The sequence below is a fragment of the Chiloscyllium punctatum genome, chromosome 12, assembly GCF_047496795.1.
Source record: "Chiloscyllium punctatum isolate Juve2018m chromosome 12, sChiPun1.3, whole genome shotgun sequence".
Taxonomy (NCBI): domain Eukaryota; kingdom Metazoa; phylum Chordata; class Chondrichthyes; order Orectolobiformes; family Hemiscylliidae; genus Chiloscyllium; species Chiloscyllium punctatum.
The window spans coordinates 34020753-34041278 of NC_092750.1; the positions used below are offsets into that span (position 1 = coordinate 34020753).

At 38.9% G+C, this 20526-nt stretch overlaps 1 protein-coding gene across 2 annotated transcripts in view; it reads left to right on the plus strand.

Moving 5' to 3' along the window:
• Positions 1 to 20526, plus strand: part of cacna2d3a (calcium channel, voltage-dependent, alpha 2/delta subunit 3a) — a 950991-nt gene that overhangs the window by 677058 nt on the left and 253407 nt on the right. For both annotated transcript variants that reach the window (XM_072582307.1, XM_072582308.1), the window contains 4 exons: positions 6508 to 6553; positions 11911 to 12008; positions 12101 to 12194; positions 17081 to 17176. In XM_072582307.1, the coding sequence (XP_072438408.1) occupies positions 6508 to 6553; positions 11911 to 12008; positions 12101 to 12194; positions 17081 to 17176 (334 nt within the window). The remainder of the gene's footprint in view (positions 1 to 6507; positions 6554 to 11910; positions 12009 to 12100; positions 12195 to 17080; positions 17177 to 20526) is intronic.

Below are 20526 nucleotides of genomic sequence, written 5' to 3' on the forward strand. Positions count from 1 at the left end.
GAAAATATATCTCTGCTCCCTCACTGTTGCTGGGTTAAAAGCCTGTAATTCCCTCCATAAGGGCATTATGTGTCTACCTACAACACATGAACTACACGGGTTCAAGAAAGAAGCTCAAAACTACCTTCTCACCTGGGGGTGGGCAATAAACACCTGCCAGCCAGTGACACCTAAATCCCATAAATCCTCTTTGCACATATCATATTCCCATAAACATAGAGTCATAGAGATGTACAGCACGGAAAACAGACCCTTCAGTCCAACTTATCCATGCCGACCAGATATCCCAATTCAATCTAGTCCCACCTGCCAGCACCTGGCCCATATCCCTCCAAACCCTTCCTAATCATATACCCATCCAGATGCCTTTTAAATGTTGCAATTGTACCAGCCTCCACCACTTCCTCTGGCAGCTCATTCCATACACATACCACCCTCTGCGTGAAATACGTTGCTCCTTAAATCTCTGTTATACTTTTCCCCTCTCACCCTAAACCTATGCCCTCTAGTTCTGAACTCCCCTATCCCAGGGAAAAGACTTTGTCTATTTATCCTTTCCATGCCCTTCATGATTTTTTAAACCTCTGTAAGGTCACCCCTCAGCCTCTGACGCTCCAGGGAAAAACAGGAATGTGGTAATGAATAGGTAATATGTTTTTGTGATTTGACCGAGGGACAAATGTTGGGTCAAGAAAGAAGGGAAATCTTCCCTATTTTTCTTTGAAACAGTGTGAGAGGTTTTTTCATGAACACTGAAAGGGCCAGATGGGACCTTGATTTGGCATTTCCTCTGAAAGACAATATCTTTGACAATGCAGCATTCCATGAGTACTAAACTGGTACATCAGTTCTCAAATGGGACATGATCCTCGAACATTGTGATTTGACATGTATTTCTTTAGGGGGAAAATGTGTTTCTTCATTGGAAGTTTAATAGTTGTGTTAATTTTCTTTTGGTGATTTTTTTTTAAAAAGTGATATAATTATATTTGACTATTATAGAAAAATAATTTTTCCTGTCATGTGTTCGCACTGCAAATAGACTTTTGCTAGACATTCAAACTCTGAAGTAATTTGATGACTTGTGTCATTTCTTAGTCAATTTTAATGCTTTAAGGAATGCTTCAAAATCCAGCAAAACCCATGCTGGCACCAAATTTAGCCTAGATAGGTCCAGAAAGAAAGAGGAAATGTGAATGTACATAAAAACATATAAGGTTGGGGACAATTAAGGAAGAGGAATATAATTTGGGGGACAAAACTTGGCATACTTTTCAAGAACCTTAAGCCCCTAGTTGATCCTAATTGCATCTTTGAGGAAGGCTATATGAATGAGGCATCAAAAATAAACAGACAAAATTCAAAAGAAAAGGGACCTCTAAGTACTGGCATAAGTCTGCAGATAAGTCAAGGAACAACTCAACACCAACAACTTGATTAATAGTTAACAAACTCAAGGCCGTGCTGCTGAGACCTGAGTTGAGCAGGATTGTCCTATGTAGCTGTTCACTGCAAATCTTTTCATTAGTGTTGCAGTATTCTAGCAAGATGGTACAGCCAATGTTTTGTTGTGATCACTCCAGGTGTGATACCCCAAAGTATTACAGCTCCAAATGGCATACCCCAAATTGTGAAGTCCCAGTTGAAGAGGAATGAACGGGCTCCCCTGCTTTCATCAACACACTTGGTTGGTCACAACAACGATAACTTAAGGAAGATCTATTCCCTTCTGGATAATTTTCTCCAATACCAGAAAAATATTGAGTTTAAAAGGAACCAATTTTAGAAACATTCATGAGTTAAGAAAAAAAGTGAGTTAATCTATTACTAACAGTGAGAAACATAAAAGGCAACACACATACACACACACAGAATATGAATAATAGGTGAACTTAAAAATTGTTAAAAGGTAGTATATGGATCAGTCTCTGAGTTGTTCATGGAGAGTAGATAGTAAAGCTTTGCAGCTGTTACAGTTGGTATGACTGGTAGTATTGATGTTAGTAATTGATTAGCTAATTTTGAAGTTCTTGGCTTTACAGATTCATTGAAAAGTTCTATTCTGATTCCTTTCTGCAGTGCCTGGCTGATAGCACTGGAAGTGAAAGAACTTGTTTCTGTTCTTTACCTGCACTGCTGGGGTTTAATGGTTCTTCTCAAAGCTATGTTAATCACAGCACACTAGTCTACACAGTAGGATATCAAAGCAATAAGACATACAGATCAGGGTTGTTTTCAGTTTTAAACCCTGCCACTGTACCTATTTGGAAGTGTAAAATAAAAATATGTCTGCAGGAGATGGCTCACTGCTAAGGGAGGGTTCAATTGTTAGCCTTTCAAAATCTCATCTTATTTAGTCTTCCTGACTCTGTACACATGTGATATTCCAGAATTTCCTCCCTCAACAGCCACTAAATTTACATCCACAGTCATCTTGGCTGTGTCAATCCTCTTTTAATTCATAGACATGTGAATTAAAACTTCAACATGTCTATAGATGGTCCCAGCGTATGATCTGGGTCATGACCACATGGCATATCTGATTGTTACTATCTCTATAGGTTGTAGAGCTTGGCTTCTGCTTCTTTCCTGACATAGATCCTTATGATACAACTCCACACAAGAACTGACAATTGAATATGCCACAAAATGTAGAAGGCATTGATATCATCTTGTCAGTTGGAGCTAAGAAAGTTACACTTGTTCTTGGTTAACCTGACATTTCTTTCACAAAAAACTTTCTGTGACGCAGGAAATTGCAAATAGCCATGTCACAGAATATCAGATATTCAAATATCAGAACATTGAAACTGGAGGTAATTTAGCCCCTCAATTTTTTACAGCATTCAATTAAATCATGGTTGAATTGTGTCTGAACTCCATCTACCTTCCCGATTTCTTAAATCTTAGTATCCTTGCCTCGAAAAACATCTATCAAGTTCAGTTCTGAAATGTACCACTGAAATAAACCATACAATCTTTTCAGGGATACGGGTCCAGATTTCGACAGTGTTTGTGAAGAATTGCTTTCTGACATCATCCTTCAATTGTCCATCTCTAATTTTAAGGCTATTCCCCTGTAGTGATTGTAACAAGGTCCAGGTAGATCTCATTGAGTATGATATCCCTGATTTGGGCTGTTAACCTGGGCTAATCAGGGATTCCTGGTTTACAGCTATAAACAGGATCTAATCCCTGCCCTCCCCTTCACTATTTGTTCATGCAGCATTGCCCTCTGAAAGGGCACTGCTTGTCACTGGCAACTCGGGTATTTCCTTTCTTCCTGGTGGTGGAATATAAATAAAGGTTGGCACACATGTTTTGCACGCACATGACATGGATGTGGGGTAAAAATAAACACTACCGCTGTCACTATCCCTGAAAAGGTTGAATGGGCTATGTCAGTGGAACATTTCAGAATTGAAATTGATAGATTTTTTTCGAGGCAAGGATACTAAGATTTAAGAAATCATGGAGGGTAGATGGAGTTCAGATACAACTCAACCATGATCTAATTGAATGCTGTCAGGTGGTAGTGTAAGAAAATAAAAAAGGGGAAAGTAAACAGGAGGCTCAGACATCCTGTTGATTCTGAGAGCTAAAAAGTGAAAAGAGAAAAGAATAAAAAAGGAGTGTCAAAAAAAGGACAGGAGTTTCAGACATCCCTGACACTCTGAGAGCTGGCTCCGAGGGAACTGGATCAGCGTGAAGGACTCTCCACGTATCATTAAAGGGTGACTTGGTGATGGGATACCAGCCTCTGTGGAGTTATAGAAGAAAAAAGGACAGAACTGTCAGACATTCCTGAAACTCTGACAATGGCTCTGAGGGAGCTGGATCAGTGTCAAGGACTTTCTATGTAAAAATTTTTTTTTTAAATGAACAGGAGTCTCAGAGATTCTCCTCACTTTAGGGACTGGTTCTGAGCTGGCTGATCAGAGTCCATGTACTGTGCATGTGTAAATAAGTGGTGACTTGGTGTTGGGATACTGGCCTCAGTGCAGTTATTTCAGTCCTTCTCTTGCATAATCCCCTGCCATGGAAATTATTTGTCCCTACCCACACTATGAAATTCTTTCACTGAGCCACACACCCATCCTGACATGGAATTGTATTGTCATATCCCTTGAATCAAAACTAGAGCTCCTTTTCACACAACTCAGATATTCTTACACCGCAAAGACTGCAGTAATTCAAGGGGCAGCTCACCATCACCTTCCCAAGGTCAATTGGAGATGGATAATTAATGCTGGTCTAGTTAGTTTGCCCACATGCCAGAAAATAATAGATTTTTTTTCCAAAACTTGAAATAAATCAATGAATTTACTTATGATAATCTATTTTCAAAGAATTCAAGGCTATTAATTACCTAGCCTCGTAATGATCCTTTTTAGTCCCAGTATTATTTTGATAAATTTGTGCTGCACCCTCTCCAAAATCATTAAATGCAAAAAAGACCTTCAGAGGGCCTTTTGGTGCAGTGATAGAAGCCCTACCCTGTGCCAGAAGATTCTTGTTCAAGCCTCACCTGCTCCAGAGGTGTTTCAAAATATTTCTTTTCAGGTTAATTCCAAATACTTTTTCTTAAATCCTTCTTGATGTATGATGCTCAGCACTCCAGAAGAAGTCTAATTAGAGCATTGAGCTACTGTAAAATCATTTCTACTCTTTTTACTTATTCCAGCCCTCTCAAATTAAAGTCTGATGTTTTATTAACTTTTAAGTTTACCTTTTGTCTCTCAAACATTATTGCAAAGTTGAAGAGATTTTGCTAGTGCTGCATTTTCTACAGAAGGGAAGACACCATCAGTATGAAATCTTCCAAACAGGGTAAATTTCATCAAACACAGTAAACACAGAGGTATAGACGTCAAAGGGGCTGCAATGAGCACTCCTCAGGCATGGGAAAGTGTGTTGATTCATTCCAAAGATCCTGGTCATCTTCCAAACAGCTCAGCTCAGAGGATTTCAGTTAGCAAACACAAATATGAGTAGAGGAGTTGGGAAGGAAAATAATAGATTAATTAACAACTGTTGCAAAGATTCATGAAAGCATAAGTATCAAATGAAATAAAGAAAGGAATTTTAAAAAGTAGCTCCAAATGACCTAAACAATGTAAAACTTACTCCCTGAGTTGGATAGAAGCCACTGATACCCACCAGAGTGGTAAATGCAGTCCAGTCCATCACGAAAACCAGCCTTTCTTCTACTGACTCCATCTACACTTCCCACTGCCTCAGGAAAGCATCCCACATAATCAAAGGCCCCTCCCACCCCAGATGTACTCTTTTCCACTTTCTTCCATCAGGTAGAAGATACCAATGTTTAAGTACACGTACTAATGTGCACCAACCTTTGTAAGGTATGATTTGTCTGGTTAGCATGCAATACACTACTTCTCACTGTGTCTCAGTACATATGACAATAATAAATCAAATCAATTATTAGACTCATGCTCAAACTAGCAGCAAACTGTTTGATTTTACTGGACATTAATGCTTGGATTGCACCTAAACACAGGAGCAGAAAAGGCATGCTTATTTTAAATGGAGCCCATTGTACTTTGTGACATGATTTTCAGAAAACTAGTGTATTTCCAAAAAGTAATTTCTCAATGTTGAAGCTAGAACTGAACTGTCAAATAACTGCTAATATTATTAATGTTAATAACTTAATTAATACCAAATACTTAATTCAAAAATTTGCAAATCAGTGAAATGTAAATTGGCTATCATTAGAATTTCTATAAACTGCTGTGTGACTTTTTTTATTCACAGCATGTGGGCATTGCTGGCTTGGTAAGCATTTATTGGCTGTTCTTAATTGCTCTTGGGAAGGTGATGATGAGCTAACACTTTGAATACAAATGAATGGCTTACTAGGCTATTGTAAAGGACACTTACGGTTAACTGCATTGTTCTTGTCTGGAGTCACATCTAGACTAGTCTGGGTGATGACATTGATGCACCAATAGCTTTTTATGACAATCTCTGAGTTTTTCTTTTGAACTAGCCCCAGCTTTTTGTTCCAGATTATTGTTTAATTTTTCTGAAGTTACATTCCTCAGCTGATGTAATTTGAACTCATGTTTCCAGATTAATAATGAGGATGCCTGAATTACTAGTCCCATATAATAACCACTATGCTACTGTCGCATACATAAAATATTAAATGCAAATGATTGTCAGTGATAACATGGCCTTGTAAACTATTCACTTGTATTCAAGAGATGGCTCATCATTGCATTCCCAAGGCCAAGTAGAAATGATTACCTGAAAGTTATGACACAAAACACAATAGACTCAAATTAATATCAAATATACCTTGTCTGTACCTGCTTTTAACTGCAATCCAAAAACGCCGTCCTGTAAAATCTTAGGTTGCTGCCTAATTTCAGCACTGCTTAAATTTATACTTTCATACATAGATAGATGACAATATTATATATGAATCTTTGTGAATGATAGTAGTCATTTATTTTAATTGCTGGCTTGTTCTTCATTAAGGTTTGCATGACCTGGATCATCCTGATTTAACACTGATGGAGGAATGGTAAGAGACCATGTGTCATTATTTTCTGCAATAGCATAATTTGCACATCTATGCTTAAATATTTTTGAATAGCACATTGTTGCAAGTTTGAGCTGTTGCCTTAGCTGGAGGATTGTAAAATTAAAAAATGCAAGAACTGAGAGGAAGTGTAAATTTGTACAGGTGAGTTCAATGTCAAATCAAGTATGGAAAAAGAAATAAGACATGGAAAGAGAGATTTAATTAATACTGAAACAGAGGGTAGAACGGAAAACAAAATAAATATATTGTGAAAATTCTCCAACAATTAAGACATGAATGAATGAAAGTCAATTGAGATGAATAATTTTCAGTGCCCATGAAGCTGACTGGCAGTAATTAAACTTAGCATATTGAAAGGATACCTAGACTTGAAATGTTAAGACATAAATCTCTGTGGTTAGTTTAATTCAGATCAACCATGCATTGAAGCAACTTTACGCCATTTCATGTGTTTCATTGATGAGGCAGCCTGCAAGATGAAATTAATATTGAAAAGGCTCAACTTCTAAATATCAGGTTTAAGTTCACATTTCTCTGTCACTTAAAATTGCTGGATTTTGTTTTGCATAAATAATGACTGCTGTCAATCTTGCTGCCCCTTTTGAAAGCAAATTCTGGTCCTTTCAGTTCTGCTAACATTATCTGCAGAAAAAGACTGATACCTGTAGGGTAAATACTTACTTCCCAGATTTTATTCTCCTCCATACCCCAGGCAACTGCAATTAGCTTTTGTAAGCAAAATCAAAAACTGTGCTTCAGCAATTCTGCTAAAGTGTAGTGCAAGCTGACTTTAAGCATAAATTAATTTGAAATAGCATCTTCAAGAAAACCATGATTGTCACTGACCTCATCTCATCTGAAGATCTCTCCCCCAACCCCTCCCAAAGCCTGCTACCTCCCCCACACTAAGAGAAAGTAAGGAGTGCAGATGCTGGAGATCAGAATCGAGAGCGTGGTGCTGGAAAGACACAGCATGTTAGGAATATGAAGGGCTTATGCCCGAAACATTGATTCTCCCGCTCCGTGGATGCTGCCTGACCGACTGTGTCCTTCCAGCACCACAGTCTGGACCCAACTCCACCACACCCCTTAGCTTCCCACCTCAGTTGCTGAACTCTGTACAGCCAACTTCTACCTTTTTTTTCAAAATTCACAATGAGGACTGTCCTGGCAGACCCAATGTTTCAGCCTGTTCCTGCACCATGGAACTTACTTCTACCTTGACTCAATCTTTTCCTCCCGTTATTCAGTCTCTTCCCACTTCAATCCAAGATTTCTCTGACAGTTTACATCAGTTTCAAAATTTCCAATTTGTTGGCACCAGTGACCTCCTCTTCCCCATGGACCTGCAATCCCTCCAGACATCCATCTTCCGTCAGGATGGTCTGACGGCTCTCCACTTCTTCCTTGAATGTCTCCATCCACCATCGCCCTCCTCCACCTGGCTGAACTGGTTCACACTTTTACTTTTAATTTCTCCCACTTTCTTCAGGTCAAAGGCCATGGGCCCCGGTTATGCCTGTCTCTTTGTGGCATACATGGACATCCCTTGTTCCAACTCTCTTGGGTCCCTCCCACAACTTTTTCTCCAGCATATTGATGACATAATTGGTGCTGCTTCCCTTTCACATCTGGAATTGGAAAAATTCATTCATTTTCCTTCCAATTTTCCATCTTTCTCTCACATTGACCTGGTCCACTTCTGACTCCTCTCTTCCTTTGACATCGCTGTTTCTATTTCTGGGGATAGGCTGGGCACTGATATTCAATACAATCCCTCCAATTCCCAGTTATCTCAACTACACATCCTCACACCCTGCTTCCATTCTCCCAGTTTCTTTCGCATCTGTTCTGATGATACTGACTTCCACAGAGGAGACTCAGAAATACCCACATGTTTCCTTAGCTGAGGATTCCTTGCTAACGTGGTTGACAGACCCTTGATCCATGTTCAAACATTTTCCCACATTTCCGCCCTCGACCCTTCCCCTGCCTTCCACAGTAATAGGCTCCCCTTGGTCCTCATATAGCACCCCACCAAAGGATCATAAGCCACCATTTCTGCCACCTCCAGTAGGATGCCACTACCAGACACATATTCTCCTCCCCTCCCTTGTCAGCATTCCACAGGAACTCATAGACACCTTGATCCACACTCCTTCTCTCCCAATACCTCTTCACCCACCCCATGACAACTTCCCATGCATTCGCAGAATGTGTAACAGCTGCCCATATACCTCCTCACTCCTCACTGTCCAAAGCTCCAGACACACCTTCCAAGTAAAGCAGCAAGTTACCGGCATTTCATCCAATCTAGTCTACTGTATTTGCTTCTCACAGTGTGGTCTCAGTGTGGAAACAAAATCCAGACTGAGTCATCACTTTGCAAAACACCTCTGCTCCATCTGTAAAAGTGACTTAAAGCTGACAGTTGCCAGCCACTTTAACATGTGCAATGCCAACATTTCTGTCTCAGGCCTGCTGCAGTGGTCCAGTGAGGCTCAATGCAAGCTGGAAGAACAACACCTCACCTTCTGCCTCTGTACTTTACAGCCTTTAGGACTTTAACATTGCATTCAACAATTTTGGAGAGTGAGCACCTTCCTCCATGTTTGTTATCCACTCCCACTCCCCCAAATCCTGTTCTGTACAGGTTGCTCCCAACATTTTCAACTATTCACATTTCCTATTTTCCCCATTCAGCATTTATCTGCCTCACTCAGCTTATCATCTTTTCATCTGCTTCTCCCTTTCTCTTTCTCACTCTCAGGGTACTATTTCCAGCTATTCAATTCATTCCTTCCCCCAACCCCTGGCACCTGCATAGAAACCACCATTTCCCAACTGCTTTCGGTTCTGATGAAAGGTCACTGGACTCGAAACATTAACTCTTTTTCTCTGCACAGATGATGCCAGACCTGCTGAGTTTCTCCAGCATTTTCTGTTTTTATTCAAGAACAATGACTACTTTTTATCATGGAGCCAAGCACTGAGAATGGTTCAGACAATCATTATATGCTCTTGACCTGTCCAACTAATAGACAAGTAAAATTGGATTTTGTGGGGAGGCGGAGACTATTTTTCATTTCTGACAGATTTCAGAATATTGACAGTTCTCAAATCTGTAAAGATCTCAAAGTGAACACTTCTGTTCAGACGAGGAAACATGACTCAGATTTATACACAAAGTAAATTAGCAACACATCATCTGACAGGAAGATTCTATAACATGGGTCCAAATTCTAAGCAAGGAAGATAATACTGAAAACATATTCTTGGGTGTTGAGATATGCAACCTAACAGAATGTTAACTCTCTGTCTGTCACATTTTTAAATGTATAGTGGTAACCTGCAGATTTCCAGTCAGGAAAATTAGTTATTTATCCATTATTCTGGAGTACAATAGCCAAGATTTTCTGGTCAAGAGCATCAACCACCTATTACACATACGTCTGTTCAGAGATTTTTGATGACCTAAGAACTGGGACTTGCAGTGATCTGAATTTCATTTCAGGTTAGTGCCCTCACCAGGGACCTGAGACCTGTGTAAACAGGGCAAACAACTGTTCAGCTCCTTAAGCCATCAACATGAAGAATCCTTACTGAGGCATGCAGCAAGTATCAATTGGATTAATTATTTCAATGCTAAATCATGTGCAGAAAGTAAACCAACGGAAGGAAGAAAAGATTGAATTAAGAGAAAGAAGAACATAAAATAAACCAAAAGAGAAGATAAAAAAAAACTATTCCATGTTTTTCTAAGTTAAAAATCACACAACACCAGGTTATAGTCCAACAGGTTTAATTGGAAGCACTAGCTTTCGGAGCGTCGCTCCTTCATCAGGTGATAGTGAAGGGCTCAATCCTAACACACAGAATTTATAGCAAAAATTTACAGTGTGATGTAACTGAAATTATACATTGAAAAATTGATTAAGTCTTTCAGCTGTTTGAATACCATGATAGTTTCACTTCTTTCATGTGTAAATCACAAAACCTTTTTTTTAAAGTTGCATTCTCGGGTTAGCTATTAACAATGGGTGATAGCTAGACAATATGTTGAAGGTGTTAGCCTCTTGTGTTCTCTGTCTATGCCATGATGTTTAGATTGATTTTAATCTAAAAAGAGAGATAACTGAGTTTTACATGAATTCATGCAGTTTTTGAGCTCACAATTTTACATGAATGCATGCAGTTTTTGAGCAAAGTGCAATGTACCTCTACAAATACAAATTCACCCCACAAAATATGTGTGCATGTGGGTCTTTGTCTGTCTGTGTGTGTGTCTGTCTGGGTTGGGGGTTGTGAGTGTGAGAAAGTGTATGTGTGTAGTGAGTGTAGAGTGTCTTAAGTCTGTGAGGGGGTACATGTGTGAGTCTGTAAGTGTGTGTGTGTGTGTGTGTGTGTGTAGGAGTGTCTGTGTGTGTATATAGTGCAATAGTGATCACCTGTAATGTGAAATGAATCCACGGTCCCAGATGAGGCCCTCCCTATGGTAACCGAACTTAGCTATCAGCCTCTGCTCAGCCACTTTTCACTGCTGCCTGTCCCGAAGTCCGCCTTGGAGGATGGTCACCCGAAGGTCCAAGGTCGAATGTCCTGGACCACTGAAGTGTTCCCCAATTGGGAGGGAACCCTCCTATCTGTTGATTGTTGTACAGTGCCCATTCATCCGTTGTCGTAGCCTTTACTTGGTTTCCCCAATGTACCATGCCTCAGGGCATCCTTGCCTGCAACGTATAAGATAGACAATGTTGGCTGAGTCATATGATTACCTGCCATGTACAAGGTGGGAAGTGTCGCCATATGTAATGGTGGTATCCATGTCCACACTCTGACACGTCTTGCAGTGCCTACCGTGACAGGGTTGTATGGCGTTGTCCTGAGAGCCGGGCAGCTTGCTAAGAACAATGATCTGTTTGAGGTTTGGCGGTTGTTTAAAGGCAAGTAGTGGAGGGGTGGGGATGGTCTTGGTGAGGTGCTCGTCCTCATTGATAATGTGTTGCAGGTCACGAAGAACATGGCGTAGATAAAAGGTATGATCTTCCTCTTGTGTTACAGCTAATGGTGATTCACTCACTTAGCACAAAGCAGTGGAAAAGAGGGTAGTGATCTATACTTGATCAACTGCCTGGTGTGCCATCAATTTGTCACTTTAAAACTAACCTGAACTAATTTGCAGAGCAATAAATCGCTGGGCGCAAAGCAAGGTGGAGAATTTAGACTAGAACACGGATAGGGTTTTTAAAAACTTGTATATAAGCATATTCTGATAAAGAATCCTTGTATAGATTTGATGCTAACTTGATGAAATGGATTTTTTTGTCTGATTTCAGGAATTATTGTAATATAGGCATACATCCTCAATATCGTAACCTCTTTCAGCTTGAAGCTGTCAAACTATTCCTCACGGGAAAAGAGCCGCATCTACAATGTAAGTCCAAATTTTCTGAGCATTAATATTTTATTCTGCAAGAGAACATAAATATGAAATATAAAAAGAATGCTTTAATTATATATCTATAGGTGACAAAGAATTAATCCAGGAAGTACTTTTTGATGCTGTAGTGACAGCACCTTTAGAAGCTTATTGGACCAGCTTAGCTCTGAACAGATCTGAGTAAGTATACAGCTTTCTTAACTTATTGAAAATAACAATCGAAACAAAAACCTTTTGTTTTGTATTGGTACTTTTCATTATCCTGTTAGTTATTTCAAATTTCTCCTAATTTTAACCTCACTTTCATTGCTTTTTATCCTTATTTAAGCTGTTGTTGCACTGCCATTAGTCTGTTAATCAAATACACTACTGTAACAAGTTTCAGAACAATAAAGTTCCCATATACAGACAGATGAGGTGATGTATGGTTGATATTGTTGTGAGAAATATATAGATGGGGTAACATTAAATATAGACAAATGGGATGCTGCTTACCTACTGAAGAGCCAGGAGAGTTTATGTCCCTTCCTTTGAAGATGACCCACTGTATTAAGAGTCTCTCTGGCTGGGCAGCTGCAGGCATTTCACAAATCCAGAGACCAGGATTGAGATGCCAATCCTGAAAGCTGCTGGCCAACCAGAAGCCAGCAACAGTAAGGTTCTCAGCAGCACTAGCAGGAGTGATGGCTGTTGCTGGTAGTACCCACAAAGGCTGAGGACCACTAAGAGATACTGGCTACAGGTGAGGTATTGTGGGATGAGCATCATGGATTGGGAGTTGCAGGTACCGGGACAACAGCTAAAACAGGAGATGGAACTCAAACGGCTACCCCTCCTCTGATGCTGCATCCCTCTGTAAGGATAGAGCCCCTAAATAGGCTTATCACAGGGTAAGCCCCCAACCACTGTTGGTGGAATGTCTGTGATGATCAGATGAAGATTTTAGATGGGGATCAAAGTGCAAGTCAAGCCATTTACACAACCATTCCTGATATCTTTCCAGTAGTTAGCAGAAGTTACAGTGGAGTTAGATTACAAATGGAATGATGATGCAAGACAAAAGGGGTGGAGGGGTGGGGGATAAAATGACTTGTAAAGAAACAAAAGATGTGCCATGGGGAGGTGTAATTATAAAAAGATTACCAGCAACTGTCATCCAAAAACAAAAACAATGATAGAGATTACAATCTAAACTTGTTGAATTCGATGTTGAATCCAGATGACAGTGAAATGCAGAGTCCAAAGATGGCAAGTTATTTCTTGAGCTTACATTCTGCCTTCTTGGAACAGTATAGGAGGTTGATTTTGAGAGGTCAGATTAGGAACAGAGCAAAGAATTAAAATCACAGGAAGCTGGAAGCTATAGATCATAAGTGCAAACTGAACAGAGGTGAACAGTAAAAGGGTCAACTAATCTATATTTGATCTCTCCATTTTGAGGACCTCACATTGTGATCTGCAAAAATAAATGCAGTGACTTGAAAGTGGAAGTAATTTGCTGTTTCACCACCCAGTCACAACTGCATCTTCCAAGTGCCAGTTGTTCTTTTGCAGAACATTACAGAATTATACAAAAATGAAGCACTTTGGAATGATGAATGAAAAAGCAGATTACTTTTTAGGATGTGAAAGACTCATAAATTTTGGTATCTAGAGGATTTTTTATGTTCCTGCACAAGTCACAAAAAATTAAATGCAAGTACAACAAGCAGTTAGGAAAGCAAATGATATTTTAGTCTTTATCACAAGAGGCTTGGTGTATAACAGTGGGGCACTCTTGCTGTAATTATATAAGACTTTAGTAAGACTACACCCGACTTGCCATGTATAAGAAAGGACATACTTTCCCCAGACAGGATCCAATGAAGGTCCATGAAATTGATTCCTGGGATGAGGAGAAAGTTAAGTTTTTTATTCAAGGCACTTGTTACCAAATTGGTAATAGTGGAGGAGTTTTTTTAGTCATTTGTGAGATGTAGGTTTCCCAGCTGTCCACCATTTATTGCCTATCCTTACTTCCCCTTGAGAGAGTCAGAAGTCACATGACACCAACTAATGGTCCAATAGGTTTATTTGAAATCACCCGATGAAAGGGCATTGCTTCAAAAGCTTATGATTTCAAATAAACTAATTGGACCATAACCTGGTGTAGTGTGACTTCTGGTTTTGTCCGCCCCAGTCCAACACCAGCACCTCCACATCATGGATTCCCTTGAGAAGGTGGTGATGAGCTGTCTTCATGAACCACTGAAGTCCACCTTCTGTGGGTTGTCCCATATGCCTTAAGGGAAGGAAATCCAGGATTTTGACACAGCCACAGTGAAATCCAGCGATAATAATCCCTTTCATTATCAAAGGGATTGTGTTTAGATTCTCCCTTTCTGGAAGTGGTTATTGCCTGACATAAAAATGACTTGTGGCATGAATGTGACTTGCCACTTATTATCCCAAGTGTAAATGTTTTCCAGGTCTTTCTGCATTTTCTGTTTCAGTATCTGAGGCATTGAGAATGCTGCAGAACATTGTGCAATCATTAGCGAATATTCCCACTTCTAACCTTAAGATGGAAGGAAGGTCTTTAGTGAGATGAATGAAGATATTTGGTTCAAAGACTACATGAGAAACTCTTGGGACAAAAATGGTTGATCTCCAACAATTTTCCTTTGATTGAGTCAAATGAATCTATGTTTTCTGGAGTTCAGAAGGATAAGAATACATCTCATTGATTGATAGAAAATTGTTTGAGAACTTCACAGGATTGATGCTGCAAGGTTATTTCCCTTACCTGAGTAATCTAACAGCAAAAGATATAATGATCTGGATTTTGACTTCTGAGATAAATTTAAGTTTACCAGTACTGGACACAGATCAGTGTGGTCACAGCAGCTGCCAAGGTGGCCTACTTAAAAACTCTGGCTGAATTCTCTAGGACTTCAGTATATTTGCTTTTTGAACATTAGCCCTGTAGCCCTCAGTGCTCCCACCCATTTCCCTTGCCCATACATGACAATTCATGCTAACTCATCTTACAACCCACCCCCACTTGGCCTGAAACCCATATTGCTGTTTCCCCTCCCCCTCCCCCATTACACCACCCCTACATGTGACCTATTAACCTTCACCCTCAATGCTCTTACCCTCCTCCAAGATTCCTCGGGTCAACTTAGTGCCAATTCATCTTCCCACCATGACCCTTTGCCCTACACCCAGTGCCAACTTACATAATATCCACCATAGGCAGGCCAGGCCTCAGGAGTCATGCTGAGATGAAATGAAATAAAGTTCAAAACTTGTATTCATGAAATCCCATTTAATATGTTCACTCAATATTTACTTCTTGTTAAAACAATCAATGAATTCAAACGTCCATATAAAAGGTAACTAATCCCTTAATAACTCTTTGAACTATCAATCAAACTGAATGTACTACCTCCCACTATTATAATTTAAGATTTTGAAAAGGACCAAAGCATTAGTAATGCTATAATAACACTGAAGGTTATGCCAATAAATGTCTTTGGAAGCTGCAAGAACAGTTTTTTTTTTGTTCATCCGCAGATGGTCAATGTGTTTCAATTTTTAGAGGACTGTCCATTGAAACAACATCATAGTTTCATAGCTTTACGGACTTTGTCCACCCTTCAAAAGTATTAAAAACCTTTCCAAGGATTCATAACTTAGGTTGGGATCAGTCTGTTGCTCCAGAAAAACTGGGAGCAGCTTGAAGGCACCACAGAGTTCATGTGGCCTTGTTGTGTTTGGGTTTCCCACTTCTGGGAGTTAGATTATCCACCATGCCAATTCCTCAACCCGTAAACCTGTAAAAGTTTGTTCTGTTATAAATGGATCTTAGTGCTAATCATTGTTTTGGAAACACAATTGATTCTTCAACCATCTAGGCCAGTGTCAAAATAAGGTATTAGATATTTAGAACAAAGTGTGTAAAATCATCATAAAGTCTTTACTACAGAGTGCTGGAGAATCTGGATTATTAAGTATATTCAAGGCTGAGATAGATCTTTAATCAGTATCAAAGGGAATCAAGGGTTAATGGGAACAGGTAGGAAAGTTGAGTTGAGGATTCAGACCAGTCATGATCTCATTGAATGGTAGAGCAGACTCAGTGAGCCAAATGGCATATTTCAATTTCTACATCTTCTGGTTAATGACAGATATTAAACCAACCAGCCTATAGCTTCCTGTTTTCTGTCTCCCTGCTTTCTTGAACAGAGGTGTTACATTTTCATTCCAATGGAACCTTCCTAGAATCTAGGGAATTTTGGAAGATTACAGCCAATTTCTTTAAGAACCTTTTCTGTTGATGAGACGTCTCCTGGACCTGATAAATCATCAGAGCTGCTAGTTTTGTATTTTTTTTTCTCTAGTTGTCGTAACTATTCTATGTTTCTCTATTAAATTTCTACATCCAGGGGTTTGTGAATCTTTGGAACTCTCTAGCCTGGATGAATTGTGAATGCTCAGTCAGAGCGAATGTGGACTTCCCAAGGATCCTTACATCCCATGAAAAAATAAAAGAAGTTCACACCTGAGATCAATAGATTCTTGGCACAAAGGAGAATGGAGATAGGACGTAGAAGTTGAGGCACAATGTTATTGAATGACAGAACTGGCTACTTCTATCCCTACTTTTGTTCAGTGTTTACATATACTCGATCTTGGCTGTAAAATGCAGCTGAACTGAATCTCATTAAAACAAATATCATCTTAATGCAGCACCACATTGTAAGATATTGAGACATTTTAATAAATATTTATTAATATATTTCACAAATAAAACTAATAGTATTTTTATATCAAAATCAAATAGGACAAATACAGTCTTTCATTTTCATCACTTTTCTCCTTTTTGTTTATTTCATGCTTCATTTGATTTCTTTCAGCTTTCTTTCTATGGTATTATCTTACAACATATTCATTGAATAGAGGGGGATAGGATAGCAATAGGAGTTCTTCATACTTGCAGTTGTGATATGGATCTTTCTTTAGTGTGGATTGATTGTTGTTGTGTTTTAACCGTACTTACTGTTTGGGACATCTTCTTCCAGAAATGCTGACAAAGGTGTTGAAGTTTCTTTTCTGGGAACACGCACAGGCCTAAGCCGTGTCAATCTGTTTGTTGGACAAGAACAACGTACTAATCAGTAAGCTTCATCGTCAATTAATGACATCTTACTTAACAGAGTAGATATTTTATCTTATTCTGTTACAGTTCATAAATAACTATAAATATTCAAATGCCTCAGTAAGTAAAATTACATAATGATTATATTTCTCTAAATCCATGTCATAAGTAGTTTTTATATTAGTGGAAGGTTTGTAAAGCATTATAATGTCTTATAGTACTTCTTTGTAAAATTTTGCAATCAGTGAGAGAAGATATTTGTTACAAAGCTGAACATTGGAACTATGGAAATCTTGCATATGGATTCTCACTTCATTGGTGTTTTTTTTTAAATTGCAATTACTGAATATAATTGCACAAGCTTTACATGGCTTTTTTCCGAACATTGGGAAATAACTCCATCGAGGCTGATATCCTGTCACCAAGTCACCCTTTATTTATGCATGCACAGTATATAGGCTCAGACCAGCTAGCTCAGAGCCAGTTCCTAGATGACTGACAATCTCTGAGATTCCTGTTTATCTCTGTCAGCCAGGATTCCTTGATTGGCTCAGGTTAACAACCCCAATCAGGGATCTCATACTCAAATTAGATCCATATGGCCCTTGTTCTAATCGCTACACATTGTTCTTTAAATTCTGTCCCATATACGTCAACTTTTATTCTGTAGTTAAATGATTGTAACCTTAGTAATGTAAGGTTTTTAAAATACCATTAATTATTACAGGTTTAGCTTATTAAATATATCATGAATATGTTGATAATGGCCAGAATTTGTGGGAATGGAGCCATCTTACCTTTCAGCTCCAATTATGTTTATGCCATGAATTATACAATTTAACAATGGCACAGCTGAGCAACATCTGGGACGTTGGTGGATGATGAGTAACAATTTGTTTCTTTAACCAATGTGATTTAAAGACGAAGTATTAAATAGAGGAATATCAGAGAAGGATATAGGAGCAATTCAAGTCAAATTAGGTCCAGAAAGAGAAACAAGGAGTGGGAAAGAAAGATTAAACTGAGAGCAACTTGGAAACAAGGGGAACAGGAAACGAAGAAATCTGTAAAAGCACATAATATTTAAATATTTAAGAGCAATTTACTACTTGAAGGAAATACTCCACAGTTTCAATTATTCCTTTAGTGGACTTGAGAAATTGACTGACATCACAGAAGCATAAATTTCTTCACTAAAATTGCTGGGAGATTTACACATGTATCATGATGTGCAAATTATACTCTGTTAAGTTTGCAGCAAGTTCCCTGTATTTTCAATATTCACTCAAAGAAGACAATAGTGGTGTTGTATTATGGCCTGCAGATGTAAATGCCCCCTTTATCATGTAACTGGGTACAAAAGATCATAGACTTTTAAGTTCAAATTGCATTCAATGCAGTTTGAATACGTGCAGTTTTACATTGGTTTTAAAAGCATCACACTATAAACAGGCTATACCCACAAAATTGCCCACACCTCCAGGGTAAATTAATTATCACTGAGATTTTCCACTACTGGCACTAGTTTGCAGGCCTTTGAAGAGGCTCCAGAAATTAAGCTGGAACTTTCAAGTGCCACTAGACATGAATAGGTAATTAGAAAAATTTTTGATTTTGTTTTACTATGGAGCAGGAGTCAGTTTAGCTCAGTTGGCTGGATGGCTCATTTGAGGTACAGAGTAATGCATGGGTTTAATTCCTGCACTGACTGAGGTTACTACGAAGATTCTCCTTCTCAACCTGTCCCCTCACCTAGCGCATGGTGACCCTCAGGTTAAACCACCACCAGCTATCTCTCTCTCTCTAATTTAAGAGCAGCGCTATGGTCTCTTAAGACTATGGCAACTTTACCTGTACATTGGAGCTGAGTATTTTATCTCAATCCAATAAGAAAATTTTTCTTCAAGTCACTTTGAGTAATTTGAACTTGGATTATTTACAGGCACTGGATTGGCACTGTTTCAAAATGTTATTTTTTGCAGCAATGTTTTTTAGCTGCATTAAACAAATAAATCAGAAAATATATTCAGCAAAAGTTTTTTTTAAAAAGTGTTTAAAAATGCTGCCCAACTGTGACGGTTCATGATAGATTGGGTGTATGTTGTTATGCAAGTGAGTTTGAGCAGTAATGTAGGGGAAGGAATGCAGTTTTTAAATGGGCTCAATTTACTAGATTGGGAAATTCGACTCTATGTTATTTACAGCAAGCTATGTCAGTTTTGGTCAGCTGAGGTTGAAATACTTCCACTGTCTACCTGAACTCAAATAGAAGAAGAAATATTTCTGTTTATGCTCCGATATCTTTTAGGATTGGTGTGGATGTTAAGGATGTGAGTAATGTTTGAAAGCTTTAGCTCTTGTATTTTTGCAGAAAAGGCCTCCAAAATCTTCAAAATCTGACAGGAGTTAGAAATTTTGCCTCCTGGCCCACCATGAATTCTTTCCATGCATTTAGATACTGCTGGGAAGCTCAGGTACCCCCTGTTCCCAGACAAGCTTTGGAGATCCTATCTCACGAATGTCAATACTTAAAGGTTGAAATCTCATCAGTCGCGACATGAGCTCTGTGTAGATGAGTAGTAACAAAACCACTTGATATTTGTACAGAGGAAAATGCAAAATACTTCAGGCACTGAGCCACATTTGCTTTCACCTTTACATTTTGTGATAGAAAAGACAGAAGCAATTTTATTGACGGTCACAAATGCAGTGGTGCTTGCTGTTTCGGATTCCCAATACAGAGCGAGTTTTGTGTTACGAGGTTACTGCCAGCACGAGTAGTACTGTTAACACCTTTGTTGTTATTTAAATGAGTTCAGATATGTAAAAAATGTTCTGAACTAAAATGGACAAGGTCATTGCTTCATGTTGTATGAACATCAGCTGTCTTGCTATATGATACAGGGTTGGAGCTAAGGGCACACATAACCACTGCAATGTTAATTATCCAACTGAAAAGCAGTGACTGTGTGGTAATAGTTTTATTTCTTCTGCATTTCGCACCAAACATTCAGTGCATCCATGTAGAAAAAACAACATCCCCAAATAAAAGATCAACAGCTAAGGCAAATGCTGGTGAAGAAAATACTAGAAAGGCTAAATTGTGTATCCTCAAAATGGGTGGGGGATTTGTGATGTGGAATTAATTTGCATTAATGTCTACCGGTCAGGTCCCATGCTAGTATTGTGTTACTTACTAACTGCTGTGATAGCTGGGAGCACCAATCGTGCTGTTAAATGGCTCATTCTTCAGCAAGATGCTCAAAATTGGACGTGGTTGTCACAGCTAGTCTGTAACCCTTAAAGAAGAGATTTGGACTGGAATAAGTGATGTAAAATGTGTACGGCACCATTTGTGACTTTGAAATA